Raw genomic sequence first — 18974 nt, 5'->3', positions numbered from 1 at the left:
CAAGCTTTATCAATGAAATGGACACTTACAGAGAAGCTAGCAAAAATACTCTATAGGCAATACATTCAACATCTAAAAGGGAATGCATCACAATTAATAATAAGCACGTCAAGCTCTAACTCCACTACACATTCAGATATAGAGTCAGGATGGCCATCTGTAATAGCACCATCTAGGGATTCCCAGGAGCATTACAGTACTGAACACAGTGTAAGCATTAAGTAAATCAAATCAAAATGTGTTCAGTGCCATTTCCAAAAATGTGATGACCATGGGGAACATGGTACTGATTATGTATCCTATGCTGGTGTTAAAGTGCCTCGTCTACATTTGCTAATAATGATTTTTAGCACAAGAGGCAGAGCGGGGGAGGCCAGTTGCAGACAAGCACTGCCGGCAATAGGTCATTTTCTAGTGTTGCTGGACTGCAGAGATGCAGTCTGCACATTTCCCTAAAAAAACGACAAGGAGTCCTGTGGCACCTTATAGACTAACTGAAGTGTAGGAGCATAAGCTTTCGTGGGCAAAGACCCACTTCGTCAGATGCATGTAGTGGAAATTTCCAGAGGCAGGTATAAATATGCAGGCCAGGATCAGGCTGGAGATGACAAGGTGGATCCAATCAAGGAGGATGAGGCCCACTTCTAGCAGCTGATCTGGAGGTGTGAATTCCAAGAGAGCAGAAGCTGCTTTTGTAGTTAGCAAGCCATTCACAGTCTTTGTTAAATCCAGAGTTGATTGTGTCAAACTTGGAGATGAACTGTAGCTCAGCAGTTTCTCTTTGAAGTCTGGTCCTGAAGTTTTTTTGCTGCAGGATGGCTACTTTTAGATCTGCAATTGTGTGTCCAGGAAGATTAAAGTGTTCCCCTACAGGTTTTTGTACAACATACATGCATCTGACGAAGTGGGTCTTTGCCCACGAAAGCTTATGCTCCTACACTTCAGTTAGTCTATAAGGTGCCACAGGACTCCTCGTCGCTTTTGCAGATTCAGACTAACATGGCTACCCCTCTGATACTTGACACATTTCCCTAGTATTCTTTGCCTTCTATGAGTTAGAGAGAGATTTCCTCTTCCTGCTTTCATAACACTTGCCAGTGACATTTGGTTGACAAAATGTATCAACCCTAAGCTCTCCCCTTCACACACACACAAAACCCTAACCTCCTACAGACCAATGCTGAAAACAGTTTGCTATGGCATGTGTCTAAAACTGAGGAAATCATTGTATGGATACATCCGGTATGAAATTGCTGGCTGTCACATTTGTCCTTGTGAAGGCCAGAGCCACAAATAGTCAATGCTGTTAATGGCATCAGTTTGCTTTGTCCAGATACAGTATACTTGCAATCGTGATTGTATCATTGCATTTAGGTACACCTAAATTGCTAGCCAGACTAGTATGGATTCAAGGATCATAGGTAGCTACAAAGCACTGTGATAGTGGACTGTGGAATGAATTCCTACAGATTTTAAGACGCGCCTCAAAACTAAGGATGTTAAAATGCGGTTACTTTCTTAATCGAGTAGTCATATTTTTTTTTTAAATCAACTACTCGATTACTCTCAATGGCTGCATCTAGACTGGCAAGTTTTTCCACAAAAGCATTTTAACACAAGACTTCAAAGAGAAACCTCTGAACTGTCATTCATGCTTAAATTTGACACTTTACGACTGGGTCTCAACAAAGATGCTAATTACCTTACCCATTACAAAGATAGCTTCCCCAATTATCACCTCTAATATCATTAGCTCACAGACATTAATTCCCCCCCCTCATCTCCCCTCTGTTCTGAAATTTGATTTCTCCTTTTTGTGTGTTCACTTTTTTTGATTGTATCCCTTTGGTATATATGATCATGCCAATTTTCTTCCACAATTTGATCTGAGGAAGTGGGTCTGGCCCATGAAAGCTCATCACCTAATAAACCATCTTGTTAGTCTTTAAAGTGCTGCATAGTCCTGTCTTTTGTTATATAAAATGGTGGCTCTTTCCATCTAGCCAATTCACTATGCTTGCAATTATAGCTTTGTTTTGAAAATAAAAGTTTGTTCTTTTTTCTAATTAGCTGGTATTGGTTGATTTGTGTGTCCTGGGAGGTCTGTCTGTGTGTATTTGCATCCTGACTGAGGGGACCACCACAGCCTGCAGCTTGTTTTTCTCTTCAAGCTCTTTTGGGGAAAAAGAGCTTGGGGTACCATGGGGTTGATTTCAAGTGCCAACCCCTGTTTGTGGGTTCAAAGCACTTGACGGTGGCAGCGGATTCCCCAAAATCTGGGTATTAGGATTTTGGGGGGAAGTTTTTGTACCCGAGCCTGTAGAGGCAAGATTTTGGAGTGCTCTTACGGGCCCCCAACTTCTGCATTCGTCGTGCCAGAGTGGGGAAGAGCCTTGACAGGGGAGCCAGCATGCACAGACGCTGGCTCAGTCCCCAATCCTGCAGGTCTCTCGTCAATCAGCATAACCTCCCCCCCACACTGCTGCTCTGCATTATAAGGGATGGGGAGCCGGAGCACAAAGACATGTTTGCACCTCGACTCCCCTGTCCTTTACACTGAGTAGCAGAGGGGCGAGGTGGGGGTTAAGCTGACCGATGAGAGACCCAGGACCAGGGACTGAGTCAGCGTCTTCATGCATCGGCTCCCCTGTCCCTTAATACTGCAGAGCCGCAGCATGGGAGTGGGGAATACAACTAGTCGATAGTGCTAAAAGATAAGCCTCAGCTTATTGGTTAGTCGACTAGTCACTTACATCCTTACTCAAAACCTCATCATTTTCCATTCTGAATGCAGCAGGTACCTCTTCAACCTCATCTTCATTAATATAAACACACACACACAGCAGGCATACTGTTATTTTAACTCCACATGCAGCAGGTTTCCCTTGGGTAGATAGTGAGCTAGGAAGAAAGAACAAAAGTGTGACAGATATTCGTCATGTGGTTTAACGCAGCACTTGCATACCGCAGTGACAGGTGCCATAGGAGAACCTGAATAGACTGGCACAGAATGAAAGCTGAGCCTTCTCTTTCTCTAACATCTCCAATTTTTTCTAGGGCTGTGCACCCCAAAGAACATATAAGATGAATGGTTAAAAGGGTGAGGACTAGCAGAAGCGCTGTGACACCGAATTGTCTCACATGAGCGAAATGGCAGATGCGGGAACAAGAGAGGAACAGCTTGCTAGAGTCTGCCTGGGTTAATATTAAAGGAAAGCGATGTTCTACTTATCTAAAGAATCCACTGTTTGTGATCACTAATAAACCTGGCCAGGCTAAAAGCTATCTTGTGCCCTTTGCTTTTGCTGACCGTGACATTCATGTTACATTCTCCCACAGCTCCCCCTCCTACCCCACAACCCTGACTCACATACTCAGAGATGTCTCTCCTCCTCCAGTAAGCTCCAAGTCCCCTTATCACAAGATGTTGCCATGGCAATTATTGCAATGTCACTAATACAAAAATTCCTCTATCAAGCAGCACTCAGGAAGGAGTTGGAGGGGGGGTGGGAGTGGAGAGACCAAGCACTTACTGTATCTGTCAGAACAGCAGAAGCTGAAAGAAATCCAATTAGTATGACTTCTGTTTTCAGGAGCTGTCTTAAACAAATGAGGAAGTATCCAACATGGCAACATGAAGGTTACACTGGCCAAGTAGATGTTATGATTACAATACTGGAGGAGGCGATTATGCCATTATTCGATCTTCCTGCTGGATGAAGGGATCAGAAACATGGTTTGCAACTGGGCTAAATAGGGGGAGGGATGGTGGAAGAGAAAACCCAACTCCTGTTCTGACAAACAGCCAAGATAATTCATTCCAACATCTTGCCCACCATTAACCAGAGCCATGAGCAGTAACCACTTGTTCAAAACAGGTAGCTGCAATATCAAGCAGAGACAAGTGGAGCAGCCCACGCAACACGCAGGCAGGAAGTCTGCAGAGCTGCTGGTTGGGAGCTGCCTAGGTAAGTGCCTCCCAGTCAGAGCCTGCCTCTGGCACCCCATCCCTTCTCTCCCCCCAACTACCTGCCCCAGGCCACCATCCAAAACCTCTCTATCCCCTCTCTCCACTCCTCCAGGTCACAACTCCCTCCCAGACTCTGCATCCCCTCCTGAACCCCTCCCCCAGGCCAAAATCCTTTCCTGCACGCATACCCCTTCCCAGCCCCTGAACCCCAGGCCCCTGCCCCCAAGTCACCAACCAAACTCACTGCACCCCCTTGCCCGCCTTCTCCCAGGTCACAACTCCCTCCCAAACCCTGCCTTTCCTACACCCATAACCTCTCCTGCACCCATAGCCCCTCTTGGACCATGCACCCCAAGCTCCTGCCCCAGATCATAACCCTCTCCTTCACCCAAACTTCCCACACTTCCTCCTGCACCCCAGTTCTCTATCCCAAGCTCCTTTCTACACTCCACCTGCTGTCCCAGACCCAGCACCCCCTCCACTGAAGTGAGGCCCTTGGCCACTTACCAAAATCTAGGAGTGCCCTCCTATTAAAAATTATTGCCCACCCCTGAGTTATTGTCTCTCACAGACAGCTGATTCAATTAACTCATTTCACTTGGCTTATTTGCATACTGGTCCTACCCACTTGCCCTCATCATTGCAAGAACCTAGATCAATTAGTGATAGGGCTCTATGCTTATGATTTCTATATCTAATATGTTTGGTTTACAGGTATTACAAATTCTTGCCCTCAGTGATACTGATTTCCTTCAATGAGTAGGCCCAGGTGTAAGTAACTAGAACTTAGTAGACTGCTCTGTTGACAATACAGAAGTAGCAATAAAATCCATCTCATTCTTTCATAGCTGCGTTAGCTCAGGATTGCTAATTGGTGTACAAAGCAATACACATTTCTTTGTGGTCACTAGATCTTCAGACCTGCTAGGGAGCTGAGCTTTTGGGCAGGAAGATGCCATTCTCAGTGAAGTGTTTTCAAAGTACAATCAAACTTTCCTATTGTCCAATGTGCCAATCCAAGTGTTAGAAAGGCCCAACACTACAACAGATGTCTAACCATTAGCGAGGCAGTGCATTACAAGGCTTCACATGATGGCTGAATTTTTGACCTCTCTCTTCTTTCTTCCCCCAGTCAGCTTCAGTTGTAAGTTTAAGTTTTTCTTCTCCTTTGTCACATTAGCTCCATTCTCTCAACTTCCACAAACCCAAGGTCTCTGCTCCTTAATGTAAATAAAATTAAGCTAGTACCTTTCGCAGCTTTCCGTAGTCGATGAGCTCTGGGCGATGTCTGTGAATCAAAGCACAGAAGCCAAGGCCATCCTTCCAGCTGTGAAAGAGATGGAAGAGAGTTCAGTTAGGAAGACAGATGGAGGGGCATGACAGATGGGGGTAAGACACTGGGACACTATGGCTACGTCTAGACTTCATCCCTCTGCCAACAGAGGGTATGTCTACACTACAAAGTTAATTCGAACTAACGGACGTTAGTTCGAATTAACTTTGATAGGCGCTACACTAGCGCTCCGCTAGTTCGAACTTAATTCGAACTAGCAGAGCGCTTAGTTCGAACTAGGTAAACCTCATTCTACGCGGACTAAGTCTAGTTCGAACTTACTAGTTCGAATTAAGGGGTGTGTAGCCCCTTAATTCGAACTAGTGGGAGGCTAGCCCTCCCCAGCTTTCCCTGGTGGCCACTCTGGCCAACACCACGGAAACTCTATTGCCCCCCTCCCGGCCCTGGACCCCTTAAAGGGGCACGGGCTGGCTACGGTGCCCGTGCCAGGTGCAAGCCTGCCAGCACCCAGCTAGCAGACCCTGCACCTGGCACGGCTCAAGCCAGCCACCCGATGCCCCCCAGCCCTCCCCCTCTTCCCGGGACCAGGCTGGCGGCTCCCGGGAGCTTGCCCGGGACCACAAGAGGTGGGCACCTGCCTGGTCTAGTGCGGACATCGTGAACCTCGTCCACGACCTCCGCACTAGGCACAGGAAAGTGGCCGTCTAAGGCAGGAGAGCTGCCAGCCTGGCCACCCAGGAGCAGGTGTGCATGAAAATCAAGGTGGTCCACTGAGACCCCCGACCCTGAGCCCTGAGCTTAGAATGGCTGTACTGGGTCAGACCAAAGGTCCATCTAGCCCAGTAGCCTGTCTGCCGACAGCGGCCAACCCTAGGGACCCTGGAGGGGATGGACCGAAGACAGTGACCAAGCTATTTGTCTCGTGCCATCCCTCTCCAGCCTTCCACAAACTTTGGGCAGGGACACCACTCCTACCCCCTGGCTTATACCACTCCATGGACCCAACCTCCATCATTTTATCTCACTTCTCTTTAAACTTTAAATCCCAGGCTCATTTGCACTTTCGAAGTGCTTGATTTGCATCCCTCTGTTGGCAGAGGGATGAAGTCTAGACACAGCCTATGTCTTTACTTTTAGCCTCTTTAGCTCGTGTCAACTTCAATAAATACTGAACTGTGAACAGAACTCTCCTCTGCTTTAGACCCCCATCCTGCTCAGTTTTCTAACATGCTAAAAATGTACAACATGAATGTGAAAATATTTAAGCTTAAATAAATGTTTACAGATAGCGTGCCCTCTATTACGTACCAAAAAGATGCCCTCAATCTAGTGTGAAGATTCTGCTAGTTGTAAATCAATACTTTTTAGAGGTTGTATCAACCAATGAGAATTCATCTTTTCTTAAAATATAGAACTGAAGTACAAATGGAAAAGTTCATTAGCATTGATTATTTAAATCGAGGCTTCCCACTAGATTTAAATCAATTCACCCTGGTCAGTATAATGTAAAATTAATACAGTAGATTTCCTATATTTTGCTCTTGGATAGGGATGGTCTTTTATTTAGTAGAATTCAAAAGGTGGAGGAAAAGGAAAAGAAAGAAACCTAAATAAAATAACTGGCATTCCTAGCCAATTTCTCCTCCTCCCCAGTCCGACTGACAGGATTATTCCTCAAAGTTACACTTTTTAAAAGGATTTGTTTAGCCTAACTTTAGATCACCATACTCACCATCAAGGTCAGTCGTCATCCCTCCCAAACGTCCATGATGAATCAAGAGATCCCAAACTTAGGCTATGTCTACACTAGAAAAAGTGTGCTGGGGTAGATACACCGGGAAATCCTCCTAATGCAAGCTCAGCTTAGACCAGCAAAAGAGTGTGTTTTTGCTGGTACAGGTTTTACCTCCTTACACCAGGACTCCCTGGTCTGGCAACATCTGTGGTCCAGCGGGACCACGTATGTTGCTGGACTACAGAACCCATGGACAGGGAGGTTTGGCAGCAGGGCAGACAGCAAGGTTCCCTCTAAGCTGTGCAGCAGGACAGCCCTGCAGCTGCTTAATTAGCCGGCCCACTCAGGGGCTCAGGGCTCCAGGCAGGGAAATGCCTGACTGGGCAGGTCTGATTAAGCAGCTGAGGCTCTGTGCTGCCATACAGCTCTGAGCTCCAGCCCTGGCAGCCAGAGACCTCTGACTCCAGGGAGCCCTGGCTGGGTTGGCTGTAGGAGGGCTGGTGTTGGAGACCAGCGGCAGTGGGGCTGGAGCCATAGCCCAGGGGCAATGGGGCTGGACGCAAACCAGAAGCATCCAGCAGTAGGGACGGGTGGCAGACTGGGAGGCCAATGACAGGAGACCTCCCCAGGTCTGGCAAATCCCCTTGTTCAGAACCAGTCAAGTCCTGAGGGTGCTGGACAAGGGAGGTCCAACCTGTATAGCAGGGCTACTCAACTTTGGAAGCCCCGGGGGCCACAATGATATTCACAGCACATGCCGAGGGCTGCAACTTAAGTGTGGTTGCATATGCATGCAATTATATATGCAAATAGATACAAATAGCTTCTTTCACACCGACAGGCATGAATACAAAGATTAAAGCAAGACTATACAACACACAGGCCCGATTTAAGTCAGTTCTGCTATTATTAAAATGCAATATTTACTCGATTTCCACCCATATGACAGCACTTCTAATGAGCAGGGCTCGACAAATCAGTGAATCTACTTGCCCGTGGCGAGTAGATTTCAGCCGGTCGCCCCGTTCACCGGCAGCGCGCACATGCGCAATGCGGGGCTGGCGCATGCGCAGTGCGGGGCTGGCGCATGCGCAGTGCGGGGCTGGCGCATGCGCAGTGCGGGGCTGGCGAGTAGATTTCACCGCAGATTGTCAAGCCCTATTAATGAGCAATAGCAGTCAAGGAATTTAACTACTAAAACACATATCAACGGAAGACCATTATATTGACTACTTTTTTGTTTTGTTTTGGCTCCCACCTACGGGCTGCAAATAAACGGGCCGCGAGCTGCATGCGTGTTGAGTAGCCCTGATATATAGCTTAAACTGGCTCCCCACGCAAAGTGATCTGGAACAGCAAAACCACCAGTATAACTTCGTCTACATGAATGTTTTTGCCAGTACAGAAATGTTGCTTAAGAAACAAACAAAACCAAACATAAATATACAAACATACAAAATATGCAAATATACAAAAACATAAATATACAAGTGAAAAAGAAATCACCTTCCCTAGCCAGCATTCCTATACAGATACACATTTCTAATGTAGCTCTGACCTTAGGAAATTTCTCCTGAAACTTTTTGGAAGTTCACTCAGGGGAAGTGCCATTTCTTGACCAGACTACAACAGTGACAGCATCTTCAGTGGCCCTAATGCTCCAAAGTATTTGACAAAGGAAGCATCTGTGGTCAGAGAAAGGGACTTGGAGTCAGGGAAACTTGGTCCTGTTGTGAGTTTTGCCACTGATGTGCTATAGGACACTAGGAAATTCAGTAGGTGCTACTTTTTTCCTACACAATATCAGAGTAACAACTAGTCTCACAGCATCAGCACTCATGGAACAGTGTCTAGAGTCCTATGAACAGCTAGCCAAATGCTATTAAAAAAAAACCCTTTACCTGATGTGGAAATTCTGAATGTTCACATTTTTGTAGGGGGCTGTCTTCCTCTGACACCATAACAAAAGCCCTTCTTTAGCAGATGTCTCTAGAAAGAAAGCAAAGGACACACACGGATTAACCTATTTTTTCCCTGGAATCTTCTGATCCCATGCGTAGGCTGTAGAACAGTGTTTCTAATTCATTCTGATCCAGCATCTTTGTCAGAAACAGCAGCGAGGCATGTCTCTATTAGTCATTTAACTTCCTTCTTTTAGTGATGAATCTCTTATGCAGGTTTCTGATATGTTACTGTTATTTCTCCTAGAGTGGGTGTACATGGCATTTTGGGGCTAGCCAAATTAACATTAATCAGGATCAGTCAGTGGGAAATGTGCTAGAGTCCCAGACCCTTTGGACATTGCCATGTTTCAGCCTTGTCCCTTTCTTTCTCTGTTCCTCTCTAATACTCTTCAAAGAGCAAAATATAAGGCATCCTCGCAGGATACCCATAACAAGTCATGAACTAGCCAGCAAGGTTGATCAGGGTTTAGGGCAGCTTGGATCTCCAAAACCCTATGAGGTCATCTGGGATATGTCCTTTGTTGATTCAGCTACTCTTGAAACTAGGGGTATGTCTAGAGTAAGTGAAACGAGGCTTACAGGATCTGACGACAAAGGGATCTGGGGTCGGTTGATCCCCATCTAGACTACCGCGCTGTGCCAACAATTTTGATGTAAATGAAGTGGCGATTATTTAAATCGCTGCTTCATTTTGCTATGTCTAGTAAACTCATCTACATGGCTCCGTCGACGGAGCCATGTAGTCTAGACACACCCTAGATGTCTTTTGGGGGAAGGGACATAGCTACCTGCCCCCCAACCAAAACCACCTTCGCTCGTTTTTGAACAGTGGATGCAGGCTTTGAGATTTACCTTCCACAGAGATATCCTGAATGGCAAAGCGAAGGATGATGGTCCAGATCATTCCAAGGGTCATTTTAACATTTCCATCCACAATTTCTGCAGGGAAAAACACCATCATTATGCAGAAGGTTTACCTTTTACAGATCTGAGAGCTGGACTTCCACAGATGAATGCTTCCCACAGGTTAAGGTTCCCAAATTACATTTATGAAGTCCTGCGGCTCTATACAAGCTTGTCAGCCCCCACTTCTACAGCTGTGGCACTATATCACCATCCTGGCTTGCAGCACCCTGTGGCATGTTATGTGTAAGCTTTGCACAGCTCCACTACTATCGCTTAATCCTACTACTACTGAGCCTTTGAGTAGAGGCTGAGAGTCTGAGGGCCTATCTACATTGGAAAGTTACAGTGGTATCTGGTAAGGAGTGCATCCAAACCATGATACTGCTCTGGTTTAACTTCCCAGTTGGGCATTTATTTTAATACAAGAAATGCTTATTTCTGCTTTCACTTCTTACATCATTTAGAGCTTGGTCTGTGCTACAAAGGTGTGCTGGCACAGCAATGTTGACTAGGAGAGTGTTTCTCAACCAGTGGTACGAGTACCCTTAGGAGTAATTCAAGAGAAGTCGGGGGGGGGGGGGTACATTAACAACGGAAATTGGAAGAAAACTAAATTTTTGTTTTAAGTTTTACAGCATTTTATTATTTTTGTACTTTTTACACCCAAAAATTTCATTGCCTGCCCAGCTACGATTAAGTTGTTTAAACAAATGTGTTGCAACGGTAGAAAAAAAATTTGTGTGTCTGAAAACTGTAGGTACTGGGGGTACTTATAAATTTTTTTTTAAAAAAAGGGGTACTTTAGAAAAAAAGGTTGAGAAACACTGGACTAGAAGTCTAGGGGAATAAATCCCCCTTGCTGACATAACTAGGCCAGCAAAAGACACGTCATAGATACCATTAGGTCAACAGGAAAGCACCTTTATAAAGTAGACAAGCTAGGGAGCATCCATGCAGGGGAGTTATACACCAATCTACAGCAGTTTAAAATACCAGTATAGTTATACCAGTGTAACTGGTGAATCTTTCCTGAGGCTATGTCTGCAATGAGAAGCTTTGGCGACAAATGTGCTGTTGACATGCAATGTGCTGTGTTTCTAGCAGGGCAGAACAGAAGCATTCCAATAATGTGCTTTTATTGTTTGTTCCCCAAATAGAGCAGATCCCTCAGCTGTCAGATACTTCCCAGAGCTTTGAAAGGGGAGGGGTGCATGCCTGCAAGGCAACAGAAATCACAAAACACTGAGCAGAGCCATAAGGGCAGGCATTGTGGGATACTGGTGGAAGCCAGTATTCTCAACAACACAGAGTTCACACTGGTTCTTTGTGAACAATAAAGAGAGGAGAAAAGACAAAAGTGTCTTGCAGGGCTGAAAATTGCATTTCCCAACAAAGTTGCACTTTAGTGTGTACGTTCTCACTGTTTTGCCAACAGAATGCAATTTTTGGTGAGAAAATGTGCCAGTTTAGACAAGATATGTAACTAAATCCTAAGAGCTAATGTTGTGATGTGGAAAAATACCCACCAAGATTCAAATGAAACACAGCTAGTTCTTAGGTATGTCTTCAGACTACCTCTGTGTAGGGCTACTTTCAGATTCATAATTGGAAAAAAGCATCAATTGCATTTCATCAAAGTTATGCACTGTGGATGTGAAAAGTTAACTGGTTAACAAGTAAGCATCATCCTAAATGGATCATGCTTACCAGTTCCGGTTAACTGTTAACCAGTGGGAGCTGAAGCAGCTCCCTGCCTACTTTTGGCAGAAGACTGCTCCAGCCCCACTGTGGACAGGGTCGGCTTTTGTTAGGAGCAGCTCCTGTGCAAGTAAGGTTGTTACTTTGTTAGGACCCAGGCACTGTGCAAGTAAGGTTGCCAGGTGTCTGGTATTTGCGCCTTCCATCTGGTAAAAAAATTCAGAAAATACCGGACATCTAAAATGTTTTTTCCGAAGCCTGGCTCAGGCGCCCAACGGAAGACCACTTGGGACATGCCGGGTGGAGGGAGGGGGGAGCGTCCCGGGAATTAAAGAGGCCGCAACTGCATTTTGGCCCTGGTCTTTCTCCCCCACCCCCCTCAAAAGAATTTTTTCCAGGAGGGGTTTTTTTTGGGGGGGGGGGGGGCGGGTTGGTATTTTTTATGAAACCATCTGGCAATCCTATGTGCAAGCAGGGGCTGTTCTGGAGTCCGGAGCAGCCTCTGTCCACTGGGAGCCTGGGCCCACCACAGATAGAGTCTGTTCTGGCAGGTGCTGGGAGCCAGGAGCTCACAGCAGCTCCAGCCTCAATGAAGGGGCTGGGAGCTTGCGGCAGCCCCAGCATGGGGCTGGAGAATTAGTCCCGTGGGCTGGAGCAGTCCCCAGCCCGGATCAGTCAGTTAACCACTCAAATGTCAGGTTAACCTAACATGTAACCAGTTAATTAATTAACCAGGATTTTATATCCCTAGTATGCACCCACATCTTGGCTGAAGTTGCAGCAAAAGGCATGTTATGCACCACTCTACCAAAATGTTAACTTAAGATGTGAAGCAGATACTTTATTGCTCACTGGACTCCTTTGCAATGCAGATTAATAAGTGATCAACAACTCGTGGGCTTTAGAAACAGACCCAGAGTGTGAGACATAGTCTGTTCAGACCTGGAGGTATATCTGGTTCAGAAAGAGTTTGCAATTGCTTGTGGATTAATGCCAATTAATGCAAATCACATAGCAAATTTCTATTTCTCATGCTCTGACCCTGGACAGATAAAAAGATTTCATTCAGTTTAAGAGGAAAATACTGTCATGTTTGTAAAAAAAGCCACCTTAGGTTATCTTGTCCATATCACTAGAACTAGAGATTAAACGAATCACAATGTACACCACCAACTATTTTTGGAAAATGAAACTAGCCTAGTCAGTTTCTTTCTCTTTTTCTCCTGCATTGCATGGGAAATGTTTAAGAGACAATCATCTTTAAAGATGACTAGCAAAGTCCTCATGATTTAAGATTTCTGTAAGTGGGGGAATGGTCCTGCTATTGTGGGGAACTTTCCTGGCTTCTATACTACCCCGGTGAAATGGACTAGCGACAGGATCTGAATCCCCACTCCCATTTCTTTTACCCAAAGGCCTCCCTGACCCCGAGGGCTCCCCTTCCACTCTCCGGAGTAGCAGAGTCCTCAAAATCCCAACAAGGCTGGGCCCAGGATTTCTGGGGCTTAATCCCTGACCTTGTAGTTACTGAGGGCAGAGGCTAGGGTGTCCCCACGCCGGGGTGCTCTCTTTACACGGGATGCTTTCTTGACCCACTGATCATTACATACAGTTCAAAGTGAATACAATTTATTAAACAGCAACTGATTAAAAAGAAAAGAATAAGGAAAAAATGAAAAAGGTTAAAAGAGATCACATAGCCCAGCTCTGTAGCATGGGGACATCACAAACAGCAGTTTGCAGAGTGTAAGGACAGTTCACAATCTGTTCCTTATAGGTCCCAGGGCTCTCTCTCAGGCCCTGGCTGTATTGCAGCAGGGGCTGCAGGTTGGACACACTTGCTCTGGCAGTGACCACACGACTTCAGGTTCTATGTGGCAGGACCCCTTTCCCAGTTGGAGTTACAATCCCTCTCTAAGTCTGGCCTGCAGGGCTTTTTGGCTGGTGGTATCTCCCTGGCCAAAGCCTCTTTTCCCCCCTTTGCTGGTCCCAGCAGCTCACCACACCCAGCTCCAGACTATGCTGCTTTGCCAGCCTCCAGCTCTTTGCTTGCTCCTCTGACCCCTTTGACTCTGGTCACTGCAGGTCTGCTCCTCAGCACAGCTTGCACTCCGTGGGCTATGTGTGTCTGGCTCTGTCGCTGCAGGTATGCCTGTACGTACAGCCTGGACCTTGCTATTCTTCTTAGCTCTCTTCCCCTTTGACATAGACCCAGAAAATCCCAGTTCTCACGGAAGATGGGACCTGGCCTCCTAATTCCCACATTGGCCTGTCCAACCTGTCAATCAGGCTGACCTGGAGTGCTGGCCTCTTCCCATTGTCCCTGGGGTCTCAGGACCCTTCCTCTTTTGGTACTGGGAGCTGGCCAACCAAAAACTCCCAGAGTTTTAGGAAGGGGCTAACAGTCCCCTTACACTTCTAAAGAAAAAGGTTGGAAAAACCTATTGGTTTGGGCTTAAACTACTAAGTTATGTCTACACTCGCGGCTTCTTGAGTGAGAAATATGCAAATGACACTAAGCGTGGAATATCGCCACGCCTCATTTGCATACCTAATGATCCACCATTTTTGCAGAAGAGCCTCTTGCGCCAGAAGGAGCTGTCTGCACTGCCCCTTCTTGCGCAAGAAAAACCCTCTTGCACGATGCTGTTATTCCTGAAAATAATTGCCGTAACGGCATTGCGCAAGAGGGTTTTTCTTGCGCAAGAAGGGGCAGTGTAGGCAGCTCCTTCTGGCGCAAGAGCCTCTTCTGCAAAAATGGCAGCTCATTAGGTATGCAAATGAGGCTTGGCGATATTCCACACAGCCTCATTTGCATATTTCTCACGCAAGAAGCCGTGAGTGTAGACATAGCCCTAGAGTGCTAACAAAATTGCTGGCAGAGTTTGTTTTTGCCTCATTGCAGATACATGTAAGTGGCCTACCCCAGAGCAAACCCCTTTCATAGCTACCTCACATTGGCGCAAGGCAAGGCTTGCTTTAGGTGCAGCTACCAACTTTTCTGATTTTATTGTAAGACCCACAATACTTGCTTTTTTCTCAAAGCCTGCTACTAGAGTCATGGGCTTGCATGGAAATCTTGGCTTTCGTTTTAAAGATGAAAAAAATGTAAGCCCTTGTGGTTACAAATGAAAGTTGGAAAACATGATCTCTAAAGGCTCCAAAACCAGAACCCATGATTCAAGCCAATCTTATGACTTTTGGTTGGCAATGCTGCTGTTACGACCATCCTTAAGTGTAAGGGTAAACCTTATTGATGCAATCCCTGTTCTGTAACGGAGAAGCATGTGTACAATAAGGGTTTGTACTGGCAGAGATTTCCCAATTTCTGACAAATCCTAAAATGGATATGTTATGACACTCCCCTCCCCCATTCCCCTCACATATCCCCACTCACAACACACTATGGTGCCTTTACTATACGGATCTATGATGGAATCTTTGTAGTAGAAGATTCTAACTGCCCTGGTAAAATATACATAGAACAAGAGAGAATGACCATGTAGTGTATTAAAACTTCTGACGAGTTTCCACAAGCAAGTTTGCCCATTGCTAGATTTCCTTGAACATTAAATTCACACAGGATTTACTTATTCACTTTCTCCATACTATTCACCATTTTATAGACCACAATCAGATCACCTTTCTTCCACCATGATTCCCACCCCCACAATGAAAAATCTCAGTCTTTTTAATCTCTCCTCATATGGAAATTGTTCTATATCCTCAATCATTTTTGTTGCCCTTCTCTTTCCCAATTTCTAATACATGGGTTTTTTGAGATGTGGTGACCAGAACTGCATGCAATATTCTAGGTGTAGGTCTACCATGGATTTATATAGAGGCATTATATTTTCTGTCTTATTATCTACCCTTCTTCTAATGGTTCCTAATACTCTTTTTTGACTGCTGCAGTACACTGAGATGATGTTTAAGATCCTTTTCTTGACTAATTTAGACTCCATCATTATGTATACTTGGGTTTATATTTATGTGCATTACTTTGCATTTATCAGCATTAGATTTCATTTGCTGTTTGGGTGCCCAGTCACCCAGTTTTGTGAAATCTCTTTGTATTTCTTTGCAGTCAGCTTTGGACTTAATTTTATGTCATCTGCAAAATTTTGCCATCTTACAGCTTACTGTTTACCTTTTGTTTCCTGTCTTTTATCCACTTGCTGATCCACGAGAGGACCTTCCCTCTTATCTCATGACAGCTTACTTTACTTAAGGCTTTCTGAAAATTCAAATACATGGTATCCACTGGATCGACTTTATCCCCAGGATTGCTGACCTTCTCAAAAGAATTGTTACAGATTGGTGAGGAATGATTTCTCTTTACAAAAGCCATGTTGACTCTTACCCAACAAATCATAAGCTTCAGGTGGTAGCCAAGTTAGTCTGTGCAGGATAAACTTTAAAAAAACAACAAATAGCCTGGTAGCACTTTAAAGACTAACAAAACATATAGATGGTATCATGAGCTTTTGTGAGCACAGCCCACTTCTTCAGGTGACCAGGGTGTTGGCTGTCCAGGACCAAAATAAACAGGGGAGAAGAGAAGGCCGGTGGAAGAAGTAAAAAATGGGAAGGGGGCGGGAGGGGAGACAAGAAGAGGAAGTGGGTAAAAAAAAAAAAAATCAAGGGGAAAGCCAAGGTGGAATGTAATAGGAAAAACAAATAGTTTCCAAGAACCTAAAGGCTGGATAAGTCAAAAGAGGCAGATAAGAACCATTAATTGGCAAACAACAAATGGTCAGCTAGCACTTAAAAGACTGACAAAACATGTAGATGGTATCATGAGATTCTACATAGACAAAGAACCATTGTTGCCTTCATTGTTTGGTAGGGTGATAATGACCCAGCCATCCATAATCTTTATTCAATCCATGGGAGTGAGAATCGAATTTGTGAATTAGTTGTAGTTCCAGTCCTTCCCTGTGTATTTGGCTTGTGCAATTGATCTGTAACAAAACAGCTGCTTGAAGATCTGTTAATGAATGCCCAGGGAGATTAAAGTGTTCTCCAACAGGTTTTTGTATGGTCCCTTTACAGATATCTGATTTGTTTCCATTAATTCTTTCCCATAGGGACTGTCCAGTTTGTCCAATATATATATTGCAGTGGGGCACTACTGGCATTTGATGGCATAGATTAAATTACTGGATGTGCAGTTGAATGAGCCTCTGATTTGGTGGTTTATGTGGTTGGCTCCAGTAATGAACTCACTTATATAGATATGTGGGCAGAGTTGGCACCGTGGCTGATTGAAGGACTGGGTTCCTGGATGTTTATGATGAAGAATACTTGCAACACATTGATGTACAACACTCTCCTCCACCCCACCAATCCAGCTCAGATTTCCCCTTGATATTTTTTACCCACTGTCTCTTCTTGTTGGCCCCCTCCATAGAATCATAGAATCATAGAACTGGAAGAGACCTCAGAAGGTCATCAAGTCCAGCCCCCTGCTCTAGGCAGGACCAATTCCAACTAAATCAACCCAGCCAGGGCTTTGTCAAGCCGAGACTTAAACACCTCTAGGGATGGAGACTCCACTACTTCCCTAGGTAACCCATTCCAGTGCTTCACCACCCTCCTAGTGAAATAGTTTTTCCTAATATCCAACCTGGACCTCTCCCACCACAACTTGAGACCATTGCTCCTTGTTCTGCCATCTTGTCACTACTGAGAACAGCCTCTCTCCATCCTCTTTGGAACCTCCCTTCAGGAAGTTGAAGGCTGCTATCAAATCCCCCCTCACTCTTCACTTCTGCAGACTAAACAGACCCAAGTCCCTCAGCCTCTCCTCATAAGTCATATGCTCCAGCCCCCTAATCATTTTGGTTGCCCTCCGCTGGACCCTCTCCAATGCGTCCACATCCTTTTTGTAGTGGGGGGCCCAGAACTGGACACAATACTCCAGATGCGGCCTCACCAAAGCCGAATAAAGGGGAATGACGACATCTCTGGATCTGCTGGCAATGCTCCTCTTAATGCAACCTAATATGCCATTAGCCTTCTTGGCTACAAGGGCACACTGTTGACTCATATCTAGCTTCTCATCCACTGTAACCCCCAGGTCCTTTTCTGCAGAACTACTACTTAACCGGTTGGTCCCCAGCTTGTAACTATGCTTGGGATTCTTCCGTCCCAAGTGCAGGACTCTACACTTGTCCTTGTTGAACCTCATCAGATTTCTTGTGGCCCAATCCTCCAATTTGTCTAAGTCATTCTGTACCCTATCTCTGCCCTTAAGCGTATCTACCTCTCCCCCCAGCTTAGTGTCGGCCGCATTTTTTCCTTCTTCCACCTGCCCTCCCTTCTCCCTTATTTATTTTGGTCCTGGACATCCAACACTCTGGTCATCTGAAGAAGTGGGCTGTGCCCATGAAAGCTCATGATACCATCTACATGTTTTGTTAGTCTTTAAAGTTTGTTGTTTTTTTAAGTGTATCCAACAAATCATGTTCCTTTATGTGCCTAATAATACCATTCTTTACTATAGTTTCAACCAGTTTATCAGATGCTGAAATTAGGTTTACTTGCCAGATTAGGTAATTCCCATGATCACCTCTGGAGTTTTTTAAAAAATTGGCATCATATTAGCTATCCTCCAGCTATCTAGTAAAAAAGTTTATTGAAGTGATGCATACATACTACCGGTATTAGTTCTGCAATTTCATATTTGAGTTCTTTCAGAACTGTCAGGTGAACATCATTTGGTTCTGGGGATTTATTATTGTTTAATTTATCAGTTTGTTCCAAAACCTTCTCTATTGACACCTCATTTGGAACCGTTCCTCATATTTGTCATACAAATGAATGGCTTAGGTGTGGGAATCTCCCTCACATCTTCTCAGGCTTGCTCTGTAACTACAAAGTTAGATCAACATATGTCATGTTAGTTTCCGTTAATAATGTGTATGTCCAGACTGAGCCCCTTCCACTGACCTAAAGGGCATGCAATGTTGACTTCTGTACTCCAGCTCTGTGAGAAGTGTAGCTCTTCAGTCAATGTAGCTCTTCATATACTGACACAGGGATAGGGTAGATGTAGTGCTGTGTAATTTGAAGGGATTGGCCTCCAGGATGTGTTGAAGAGTGTTCTGCTGTGACCATTCTGGTGAGCACTTTCAGATTCACTGCACTTCAGCCAGATGCAGCAGTTCTCCTGACAAAAGCCCCCAGGAACTTTTGGATTTTTATTTCCTGCTTGATCAGCATGAAGAGCTCACCAGCACAGCTGATCATGGATGCCCAGGGCTGAAAATGCACTCCAGCATGGCATATACAGGAAACTGTGTGGGGAGGAAGCTCTGAATCAGTGGAAGACATGCTGTAATCTATGCCAAAAATTGCACACAGCCTGGGGTAGAAGGGCTACACCAGGAACACACACAACAT

The 18974-nt window shown here is 45.1% G+C and overlaps 1 protein-coding gene across 6 annotated transcripts in view; it reads right to left on the bottom strand.

Annotated features, from left to right (window-relative positions):
* ACTN1 (actinin alpha 1) overlaps positions 1 to 18974 on the bottom strand; it is a 160060-nt gene that overhangs the window by 42918 nt on the left and 98168 nt on the right. For all 6 annotated transcript variants that reach the window (XM_006130283.4, XM_006130285.4, XM_075927344.1 and 3 more), the window contains exons 4-6: positions 9816 to 9902; positions 8901 to 8988; positions 5219 to 5297 (exon numbers count right to left, since the gene is read on the bottom strand). In XM_006130283.4, the coding sequence (XP_006130345.1) occupies positions 5219 to 5297; positions 8901 to 8988; positions 9816 to 9902 (254 nt within the window). The remainder of the gene's footprint in view (positions 1 to 5218; positions 5298 to 8900; positions 8989 to 9815; positions 9903 to 18974) is intronic.

The sequence above is a fragment of the Pelodiscus sinensis genome, chromosome 4, assembly GCF_049634645.1.
Source record: "Pelodiscus sinensis isolate JC-2024 chromosome 4, ASM4963464v1, whole genome shotgun sequence".
NCBI lineage: Eukaryota > Metazoa > Chordata > Testudines > Trionychidae > Pelodiscus > Pelodiscus sinensis.
The sequence above is the reverse complement of the archived record's forward strand: the minus strand, read 5'-3'. Positions and strand labels throughout refer to the sequence as shown.